The 10,884-nt window shown below is 38.6% G+C and overlaps 3 protein-coding genes across 4 annotated transcripts in view; all 3 read left to right on the top strand.

Moving 5' to 3' along the window:
- pin1 (peptidylprolyl cis/trans isomerase, NIMA-interacting 1) overlaps nucleotides 1-1,664 on the top strand; it is a 6,277-nt gene extending 4,613 nt beyond the window's left edge. The window contains exon 3 of the mRNA XM_083522124.1: nucleotides 1,053-1,664. Coding sequence (XP_083378250.1) covers nucleotides 1,053-1,223 — 171 coding nt within the window. The 3' untranslated portion in view covers nucleotides 1,224-1,664. The remainder of the gene's footprint in view (nucleotides 1-1,052) is intronic.
- A 1,408-nt stretch (nucleotides 1,665-3,072) lies between these two features.
- Nucleotides 3,073-5,400, top strand: LOC310715377 (microfibril-associated glycoprotein 4-like). The gene is made up of 6 exons (XM_083521770.1): nucleotides 3,073-3,158; nucleotides 3,305-3,367; nucleotides 3,547-3,774; nucleotides 3,856-3,952; nucleotides 4,490-4,657; nucleotides 4,961-5,400. Exons 2-6 carry the CDS (start codon nucleotides 3,362-3,364, stop codon nucleotides 5,215-5,217), a joined length of 756 nt encoding a protein of 251 aa, XP_083377896.1. The 5' UTR covers nucleotides 3,073-3,158; nucleotides 3,305-3,361; the 3' UTR covers nucleotides 5,218-5,400.
- Nucleotides 5,401-6,687: 1,287 nt separating this feature from the next.
- Nucleotides 6,688-10,216, top strand: LOC310715371 (microfibril-associated glycoprotein 4-like). 2 transcript variants are annotated; one of them, XM_083521757.1, is made up of 5 exons: nucleotides 6,688-6,859; nucleotides 6,975-7,205; nucleotides 8,019-8,115; nucleotides 9,401-9,568; nucleotides 9,698-10,216. In XM_083521757.1, the coding sequence occupies exons 1-5, from the start codon at nucleotides 6,842-6,844 to the stop codon at nucleotides 9,955-9,957; spliced, it is 774 nt and encodes a 257-aa protein (XP_083377883.1). In that variant the 5' UTR covers nucleotides 6,688-6,841; the 3' UTR covers nucleotides 9,958-10,216. The 2 variants fall into 2 exon arrangements, with proteins under 2 accessions (XP_083377883.1, XP_083377884.1); XM_083521758.1 differs by having other exon boundaries at nucleotides 6,690-6,847.
- The last annotated feature ends 668 nt before the right edge of the window (nucleotides 10,217-10,884 follow it).

Raw genomic sequence — 10,884 nt, 5'->3', positions numbered from 1 at the left:
TTAACTATTCACTTTTCTTCCTTAGAATGTGGTTGGTATGGTGACCTCATGTCTCACCTGACATTGAAGCACAGTAAAGAAGCTTCAGGGACCAATCACTGATCAGCACAGCTTTTAGCTCCACCCCCATGTCCTGTCTCTGTTATTATTTACCCCCACAATTTATTTATATTTACAGTGTGAGATCACTGATTAATTGGCCAATCACACCCTCTTCAGTGGGAGTTTTAGATTTAAGCAGGACAAATGATTTAACCAGCACTGAAGAGTACTGAAAAGGATAACAGCATGCTGTGTGTGTGTGTGTGTGCGTGTGTGTGTGTGTGTGTGTGTGTGTGTGTGTGTGTGTGTGTGTGTGTGTGTGTGTGTGTGCGTGTGTGTGTATGTGCGTGTATGTGTATGTGTATGTGTGTGTGTGTGTGTGTGTGTGTGTGTGTGTGTGTGTGTGTGTGTGGTGTGGTTAAAAATTTGCTTTCTAGTTCTATTAATCAGAGAAAAGAGACAGAGAGTCGACATGAGAATAAAGATAGACAATTTTATTAACCCTGCAGAAGTAAATAGACGCTCCTCAGTCAGACAATGCTGCACTGAGCCCAAGCGCCCCATCAAACCCTGTTACAATGTTTTTATGCTGTGATTCGACCTTCGAGATCACACCACCATTACAACATTGCATTATAATCAATTGTTTTCAATCGCTGTTTAAGACAATATTATTAATTCTCTAATTACGACCTTGCAATATAATACTGATTGGTTTGTTCCATAATAATACTAATCATTTGTTTCCCGTGCTGTTCCAGTTCACTTCTCCCTAGTGATGCACTTTGCACACAGATGTTTTCCCATTCTGTACAAAGATATTCTTTTATCTTTCTCTGTTTTGCTTAGCTGAGAGCACAGTGCCCGGTCGAGAGCATTGTGTTCAGACATGCTGTCTTGATCACATTCTCAGTTTCAGCTTTGGAAAAACTTCATACATACATTGATTATAACAAAATACAAATACATTAATATTATAATATTAATGTAAAATTTTCATATTACAGTGTGTGTGTGTGTGTGTGTGTGTGTGTGTGTGTGTGTGTGTGTGTGTGTGTGTGTGTATAACAGGTCAGATGCAGAAGCCGTTTGAAGAAGCCTCGTTCGCACTGAAGATTGGAGATATGAGCGGCCCGGTGTTTACTGACTCCGGTGTTCACATCATCCTACGTACAGGATAACTCTCATTCTATCCCCGTCAATCCATTCGTTCATCCATTCATCCATCTATCCATCCATCTATGCATTCATCCAGCAATCTGTCTCTTTTTCTGTTACATACAGAACAATCCATGGACTTTAATCCAACACACACACACACACACACACACACACACACGTTACATGCCACCTGGAAGTTGTTTACAATAAAGTGTCTGTAATAGAAATAATCAAATATCAGAATAAAAGTGAGGACAGTGAACACTCCTGTTTTTATCCACAACACAGCACAGATCAAATCTTTCATTTCATATATTCTCTCTCTCTCTCTCTCTCTCTCTCTCTCTCTCTCTCTCTCTCTCTCTCATGACCATCACAACCTTCATTATGACCTTGATGCGATGTCCGTGTCAAACCTCTAGCGATGGATAATTTGAACAATAAATATCACATGATAAATACAGGTTTGTCTCTGAGTTGAAACCACACACACACACACTGCATTAAATCCAGAGTTAATCTGAGCGGTTGAGGGCCTCACTCAAGGGCCCGGTGGTGGTAGAAAGGTGGTTCTGAGATTTGAGCTCATGAATGAACATTGTTGTTGAGTTTTCTCATCAATCATTTATACTTCCTGTAGAATTTACACCTAATTTGCCTTTAAATCTGGAGATGATGTGTGCAGCTGTGGCTACAGTGAAAGGAGACGTGTTGAATCATGTTCATTGTGCTCTGTTCTGCGCTTTTCTAGAATACTGATGCTTTCACAATGCGTCACAATGATTATTGATTATTATTAGTTTATTATATTTTCTTTGTAATAGTGTAAATAGTGGTTGTGAAGCTCGTGTTGAAATAACTACCATTCGAACAGCAAAAATATAAAAAATATTATAAATATACAAATATTAAGATGACGGAAATCCTGCCATTTTCACATACTGATTTATTTCTCTTCATTTTTATTGATATCTCCTTTTTTCTTGGAGTGACTCGCATTTCTCCGCAGCTCGGCCTGGGCGTAATGTTGTAGCTACTCAAGCACACGTTTGGTTTTTGTGTGCGTTTGTATGAATATGAGGCCTAAAGATGTCCGTTGTGTTCCTCAAATCCCCTCAATGTGGAGCTCGGATTCTTTCGTGAGTCTTCACTGAGTTTGCTTTGAGAGTTCGATCAGCTTCTTCACAGCCACCAAAACACGTCACATCATATGATTTGCAGAGGTGAGAGTGAAGGTGAACGAGAATCATTAGTTCATTTTATAGATTCGTTCTGAAACACAGATTCACAAAAGAAACACTGCTAACACATCTGCCTGCAGCTGGGAGTCTAAAAGCACAGCTGTACTGATGGGGTTTTAGGAAGGATGGGGTTCATGTCTGATGTTTTCTGTTAGTCCTAAAGGTGAGACACAGTAGCATACACTCAGATTTATAGATTTATAATTAGTTTGGACATTAATATGGACGTGGGTTGGGATGTGGTTTTCGAGGACATTTGGAATTTGTTCTGTAACTGAAGTAAGAAGAAACACTGACACTTTTCTCTCACTGAGTTTATGGTACAGTTTGTTCTAGAAGCCGTGCCATCAGTGGTTTTACTCTTTCACCTCCTCCTCCTGTATCACTGGGTCAATCTTCTGTCTTAAATCAGCCATTTTGAGTGTTGAAATGAAAGAGTTTTGTAACATCTTGAAGTAAGAACCACACAAAAACATGTACAAGACGATCTGATGGGAAGTTTTTCGTAACACAAACATTGGTATAAAGAAATCCAGGAATGTATTGTATTCTCCAAACGACTGGCGGAGGGCCGTGGCCTTCAGGAATTTCCCTTTACACACACACACACACACACACACACACACACACACACACACAGAAAGGAGGGGTTCTGGAGTCCTGCAGGGTATAAAAGAGTGAGAAGATGAACAGAGGACCAGAGATTCTCTGCAGGTACGTTGTATTTGTTTGTATTTCTGCATGGTGTAAACGTTTTCTTGATGTATCATTGAGGTCGTGAAATCAAAATGTATTTCTTTTTTCGAATTCACACAAATATTCCCAGGTCTTCATATTAACTATATGATTCCGTGGTCCAGGTCTTGAAGCTAAAGTCCTGCTACGAGCTCGAGCCAGAAACACCGAAGGAGCCTAAAATGACAGTAAGTCACGGTAGTGTGAGTGAACGCAATGTGCTTTTTATATCATTTTACACTTTTGTCAGTTTCAAAATCACACAAAAATGTGTAAGTAAACTCTAACAAGTGAGTTTCCTACAATTCCTTCCCCAGAGGTCCTTCAGTGTGAATGTTTCACTGTGATTTCTCTCTTTTTCCCAAAGGGTGCAGCTTTTTTAGTGTTTTCAGTCTGCTGGACTCTCCAGCTCTCCCTGCTGGTTCAGACTACTCCTCTTTCTCAGGCCCTTTACCCCACAGACTGTTCTGATGTTTACGCTAACGGACAAATTCTTAGTGGCGTGTACATGATTTACCCAACAGCAGACACACCTGTCCAGGTCTACTGTGACATGGGATGCTCGGGAAGCAAAGAAGAGGATGGAAAGTGGACGGTGTGTAAAAGGAAAGATTTTCCTTCTTCTTTTTTTATGTATACATGACTCACTTCTTGATTGTTTCCACCTTTCCACCAGGTGTTTCAGAGGAGAATGGACGGCAGTGTGAACTTCTACAGACCATGGGAAAACTACAAGAAAGGGTTTGGAGACAAGTATGGAGAATACTGGCTGGGTGAGAAGAAATGAGAGCAGTGAATTGTTGATCATTTGGGCGTGAGGGAAGAAATGATGAACTGACAAAGATAAGCCGATTGCCTTCTGAGCTGAAATGTTGAAGAAATAAAAAAAAAGAAATAATAAGAATAAGAAATTAAATATTTAAAATGTATATTATTGACTGCATTCTAAAAAGTTATAGTTAAAATATTTCAGCTTCATATTGAGTAGATGTGGCAGCACCAGTGGTGTAAAGTATTTCAGTAAATGTACTTTGTTACTGTACATAAGTAATTTCTTGGCAACTTTCTAGTTTTATTCAATAAAAAAATATAAGCAACATTTACTTTCTACTCAACTACATTTAGGGTTCAACAGATGCACTTTTTTACTCCACTATATTTATAATTGACACTGAGCATCATCAATTACCTTTTGCACAGCAGAGTGTTTCGTCCGTGTTTATTCATAAAAATGTATTGCATTTATTTGACACTTGCACTGACTGATTGCTGTCTGCTGTGTGGTGTTTTTATTGCACGTGTCCGGACAGGATTGGAGAATCTCTACCAGCTCACACAGAACAGGAAATACGAGCTGAAAGTGGACCTGCAGGACTTTGATGGAGTTTCAGTTTTTGCACAGTATTCGTATTTCTCTGTGGAATCTGAAGCTGAAGGCTACAAACTACACATTAGTGGCTTCTACAATGGAGGTGCAGGTGAGGACTCGTGAACGTACGGTCATCGTTAGTGACATTACAGGAGAACTTACATTGAAACAGAGCTTCCAGGATATTGCTGCTGAAATTTCTGTAATTTCACTTTAAATTGTAGAGCAGTTGCTTAGTGGTAAAGATGTTGAACGTCTGATCAGAAGGTCACAAGTTGAAATTTCAGCACCACCAAGCTGTCATTGCTGGGACCTTGAGCAAGGCCCTTAACACTCAACTGCTCAATGTTTAAATAAGATACGTGTGTCTTCCAAATGCCATCAATTTAAATTCTGCATTTCTGATCTTCAGGTGATTCTCTGGAGTTAAGCAACGGACAGAAATTCTCCACCTTTGATAAAGACCAGGACTCCAATGAGATGGGGAATTGTGCTAAATCCTACCTTGGGGCTTTTTGGTACAACAAGTGCCATCATGCTAATCCTAACGGGATTTACCTGTGGGGACAGGATGGCACTTTGTTTGCCATTGGAAATGTGTGGTACCATTGGAAAGCCTATGATTATGGTCTCAAGTCCATCACGATGAAGATCAGACCTGTAGCTTAGACTCTGATGGGACACAGTGATGGGTTTGATATGGTGCTGTTTTGACTTGATTACGTAGTGTCAATGTATTTTGACTACATGATTTTTCACAATGATATAAATCTCTATATATTATTCTTTACTTTCTGTCTCTGTGTCTGTTTCTTACAGAAAAGAAATAAGTAAATATTATGCCATTTTGAACCTTTTTCCACTGATTCTGTAGGAAATGATTTATATTGAATATAAGATTGAAGATCCAGAATATACCTCAGTGTTTGTTGCACAAGAAGAAACATCATAATAAAAAAAATAATACATGACATTAACTATAGATAAACCACTGAACCTGAGACAAGCTACTAGCCATAGATTATATCAAATACATTGTAGTTAAAGTCTGGACTGGAAGAACTCAAGTGTCCCTGTTTTACTCAACACCATTGATATAAACTGGAACTGGAGCCTCCTCACCCCACTAATGGACCTCAATGATCACTCAGACAAAGAGCCACGCTCCACAATCTAGTGTAAAGTCTTCCCTGAGGACAGGAGCTTATATTATATCAGGGAAAAGAAAATAAATCTAAAAACTAGATGTTTAACATGCCCATAAATACTCAGAGGAACATGGCTGGGGAGAGCCAGAGCACCAATGGTCAATCAGTGATTTATTAACTGTATCATGTGATTCTGCTAATCTGGTCAACATAAGGGTTTGGATTTGGAGAAAGTGTATCACATTTCATTATTTATTTTTGAAGGTTCTGCTGGAGTTCAGAGCAGCCAGGTCTGTAGGTCTTGTGATCTAGTCTCAATATGTACAGAAACAGAGAGTTGTGTGTGTATTCTTGCTATTCATTTGAATTCCAGGTGTTACAGATAAATTTCACTGCACAGGTATTTGGTAGTGAAGCAGGAACTTTGGTCAATCTACATCATTATCTTCATCTATGGTCATGATGATAGGAAACAGAAATATGAATGAAAGTGAAAACAGTAATAAATCAACATGAATGAATCTCATGTCTATTCTAACACCTGGATAATGTTCTAGTGATCATCAGGATGTTTACTACCAGGTTCCACAGTCCATCATCTGTAATCCTGTTTCACAATCCTGTAACAACCTCTGCACTCTCTGAGTAAATATATTTAAAAAAAAGGGTGTCAGACGTTTACAGACTCTGTGAGACGAAACTTAACCATTATTCAGTAGGTGATGTTATGTTCATGTTATGTTATTAGTTTGTGTTTAAGTTACAATAAAAATGTTATATAATATTATTATAATGTAAGCACAGGGCACACAGACTATTTGAATGAGTAAATTCATAAGAAATTAAAGATCTGAACAAATCTACCACCTCCTTCGTAAGGTCATCGACCCCAAGAGTGGAATTTCCCAGGAATTAGGAATTCCCATTTTTGCAAAGACTTTACATAATCACGTAGGAGGGTTTTGGGAGTCCAGTGGGGTTTAAAAGGGATAATGAACATCTGGAAAAGAGCAGAGAGAATCTGAAAGTAGCTATGATCTAGTGTTATCTTTCATTTATAGAAATCTCTGTTTGTTCTGTTCAGCTTGTGCCAATTTCATCTCTGATTTAGAATCGTTTTCTTGAGGAAGTTAAAGGAGAATAAAATGATGGTAAGTCATAGAGTAAGTTCTGTATTTTTTCATTAGTTCTTACTTTAAGTTAATCTTATTCAGTTTGAAGAATATTTAATTCCACGTTTCTTTATGAACTTTTGAAAACTTGTTAATTATTCTCCAGGACGTGGTGTTCTTGGTGTTTTCGGTGGTCTCTGTGTTCGGTGTTCTGCCCCCGCTGGTTGAAAGTACTCCTGTTTCTCAGGATGGTCTTCCAACAGACTGCTCTGATGTTTATGCTAGCGGGCAAAAACTCAGTGGTGTGTACACAATCTACCCTACAGCAGATACACCTGTCCAGGTCTACTGTGATATGGGCTGTCTGGGGAGCAAAGAAGAGGATGGAAAGTGGATGGTATGTTAAGGCGTGTGTGTGTACATACATACATATATATATATATATATATATATATATATATATATATATATATATATATATATATATATATATATATATATATATATATATATATATGTATACACATCAGTGGTGGGCGGTCAGGACCACCAAATCCTTCTCTGCTGGTCTAAACACTATCAAAAGCACTGATCTACATTTACAACCTAAATTCTAATATTTGTTCCATGAAATTGTATTAATTTATTCCACAAGTTTATTCTCCTCATGTCGTAGTGTTTCTCTCGGCTGCACTGATTCCAGTACGTGTATGTGGATGTTAGATTTTTTGTCCAATCAGATTTCAGCCTCTATGTGCTTCCATGTCAATCTAATCTGCCCAGAGCCTTCAGAATCAGTACTGCTGGACTTTTACCATAGTCTCCTTAATAAACAGCTCTGTTTCTTTATCCAATCAGATTTCAGATTCTCCTCACAGGGCAGCTCACTGGCCCAGAATAGCGTCAGTTTGACTGGAAAAACACGTGTGTAGCTCTGCACACGTTCATACATCTGAGTTAGATTTTTTTATACCTACAGCGGAAGAGAAATTGATTTGGTATCGGACATACTTAAAAATCCATTTTGAAGTAAAGCTAGACATCGTGAGGAGGTCGGCCAACCCTGCAGCTAGCTAGCGGGTCTCAGCCCGGGAAAGGGTTTGTACCGCTTTGTACAGAAAACTAAACTGAACCAATTTCCCAGGAATAAATACTTGCATTTGTGATTTAGATAAAGAATGTGGAATTTTACATTACCTGTTACCACCAGGTGATTCAGAGAAGAATGGATGGCACTGTGAACTTCTACAGATCATGGGAACACTACAAGAAAGGGTTTGGGAACATAGATGGAGAATACTGGCTCGGTGAGACATGACAGCACAGATCACTCACAGGATATTAAAAACAAAACACACGATATGAAACACAGACTGACTACATTCCCACATTTTAGATCAAAAGAAGAAACCCCAAAAGTGTTACAGATCCACTTGCATATGCTATGAGTTTTAAGTTTACCATTTAGGGCAGTTCTATTACAAATAACTTAACATTTGTTTTAAAAAGAATTATTATGACCTGTTAGAAATAATGTTTTGATGCAATTGAAAAACTTATATATATAAGACATAAATAAATAACTACAAGGCCAAGCAATAATCTACATTTAATCCACTGGTTCTTAGCATCAAAAATGTTTGATACGGTAAACACCAAGTTGTTTTATTTATAAAAGGCAAAAAACAAGCTTAATGCTTCCCCCATGTGGCCAGAATGATTAACACACTTCAATGGGTTTTACATTTTTGAGGATGGGTTTAGGTAAACTGGTCGTAACATCAAACCACCTGCCTACTATTGTTTAGGTCTTTATTGGCGCCTCTGAAACAGCTCTGATCAGTCAAGGCTTGGACTCCACATTACCTCGGTCAAAGCATGGGTTGGCTTGTTTGGAGGTCAAACCTTGAAGTCACATTCTTCAACTTCTTGCTAAAGTTCCTCAAACCATTCCTGAAAACTTTCTGCAGTATGTCAGAGGCATTATTTTGCTGAATGAGGTCACTCTTAAGGAACCATGTTGCCATGAAGGGGGGTGACTGCAGGGGGTCTGTAACAGTGTTTAGGTTTGTGGAAGATGACCTCATCTTAACAGCCACACGATCACCAGGACACAATATTTCCTAGCGGAACATAAACCAGAGCATCACACTGCCTTGGCCTGCTCGCTTTTTTTTTCCTATGGCCAAGTTTACACACCCAGCTATCCACCATCATGAAACCAAATCACTTTCTATCACTGCTTCATGGTCCAGTTCTGACGTTCATGTGTCCAATGTAGGAGCTTTGGGTGGTGTAGGGAAGACAGAATGGGCTCTCAGTTTCAGATTCAGAGTTAACTATCTTAGCAGTTACAGCTAAAGTAACTCTCCTTTTTGACTTGATGCAGAAATCCACCATTGTAACAATTGGTTTTTAATGTCAGTGTTATCTGTCTGTCTGTCTGTCTGTCTGTCTGTCTGTCTGTCTGTCTGTCTGTCTGTCTGTCTGTCTGTCATTAGTGTATCACATATTTCCACCACATTCCACATAGATTTGCACTTGACCATATTCATCATTATATTTCAGCATATAATTTTCTTTTTTCCCCAGGATTAGAAAACATCTACCAGCTCACACACAAGAGGAAATACGAGCTGAAGGTGGACCTGCAGGACTTTGATGGAGCAACAGCTTCCGCTCGCTATTCCTCCTTCTTTATAGACTCTGAAGCTGAAGGCTACAAACTGCATGTTAGCGGTTTCATCAACGGAGGTGCAGGTAAGTGAGAGTGGGAGATGTGGAGAAAACTACACACACCAAGACGAATAAATATTTAAGTGAAGCAACAAGGCAAATAATGTTCATATAATTCAGAGAGTGTGTAGTGACAGCTTCTGGTATCTGCAGGTGATTCTCTGGCTACACACAATGGACAGAAATTCTCCACCTTTGATAAAGACCAGGACTCGTATGCAGCGGGGAACTGTGCTAAATCCTACCTTGGGGCTTTTTGGTACAGTGAGTGCCATCATGCTAATCCTAACGGGATTTACCTGTGGGGAAATGACGCCACTCATTACGCCATTGGGAATGTGTGGCAGCACTGGAAGGGCTATCATTATGGTCTCAAGTACATCGCTATGAAGATCAGACCTGTAGCACAGTGAGGAGATTCTCTTTATAAAACTGTTCTTGAGGGTGAATATAAACCATGCATTATTAATGTTGTGTGATCCATCATTACAATATATAGATAATATATTATTATATGTGTACCATTTAGGCAAATGATAAAGTTTTTAAGAAACCAAGAAATGAGTTTCAATCAACTTTTGTTCTGCATAAATATATGATTAGACATTCTGAAATGTGTGAAATTGTCACTATGACAACAATAAAAGCGACTGCATCATCATTACCGTTCAACGCTTCAAACTGGAACATGGAGGAGTTGAATTATGCATAAAGATTATCCAAATGCCAACTTTCATTGGTCTGAGCAGCTGTTTGCTGTCCCTCTTCAACACCAAAAAAAGTTTTTATTTCTACACTTTTTATGCAATAAAAGCCAAAGGATTGCAAAAATAATATTTCACTCTTCTACTCAAAATATCTGTTGAAACGTCGTATGGAATATTTTCTTAGGAAAAAAGCAAAAAATACATCAAAACTGCTGCAGTCACTTCAAAAGAGTAAGTTTAGGAAATAAGGATTTGACTGAACTTTACTGTCCAGCATAACATAAAGCTACACAATAATCAGCTACACAATACAAAATATGTAAAACTCTAACCATCAAACTCGTGTTTCATCCCCAAACTGTTACCACAAAGAATTAATTATACAACTGTAAAGAAAAGTCTCTGTCTGCTGTAGTTTCCATTTACTGAAACTAACATCCCTGAAGACTGTTCCAGCATGATGATGCTCCAGTACACAACAAGCTCCATGAAGACAGTCATTTGTAATATTAAAGTAGGAATAGAAGAACTGGAGTGTCCTGCACAAAGCCCAGACCTTCTCAACCTCCCTAAACACCTTTGGAATAAACTGGAACTGAAGCTTCCTTTACATCCGAGTATCAGTGTCTGATC

Source organism: Silurus aristotelis (assembly GCF_946808225.1).
Source record: "Silurus aristotelis genome assembly, chromosome: 20".
NCBI lineage: Eukaryota > Metazoa > Chordata > Actinopteri > Siluriformes > Siluridae > Silurus > Silurus aristotelis.
Note: the sequence above shows the minus strand (reverse complement) of the source record. Positions and strands in the feature narration are given on the sequence as shown.

Coding starts and splice junctions, on each gene's coding strand:
- LOC310715377 (XM_083521770.1), top strand. Junction 3,775..3,855: donor AAGAGGATGGAAAGTGGACG/GTGTGTAAAAGG, acceptor CCTTTCCACCAG/GTGTTTCAGAGGAGAATGGA. Junction 3,953..4,489: donor GTATGGAGAATACTGGCTGG/GTGAGAAGAAAT, acceptor GTGTCCGGACAG/GATTGGAGAATCTCTACCAG.
- LOC310715371 (XM_083521757.1), top strand. Junction 8,116..9,400: donor AGATGGAGAATACTGGCTCG/GTGAGACATGAC, acceptor TTTTTTCCCCAG/GATTAGAAAACATCTACCAG. Junction 9,569..9,697: donor TTTCATCAACGGAGGTGCAG/GTAAGTGAGAGT, acceptor TGGTATCTGCAG/GTGATTCTCTGGCTACACAC.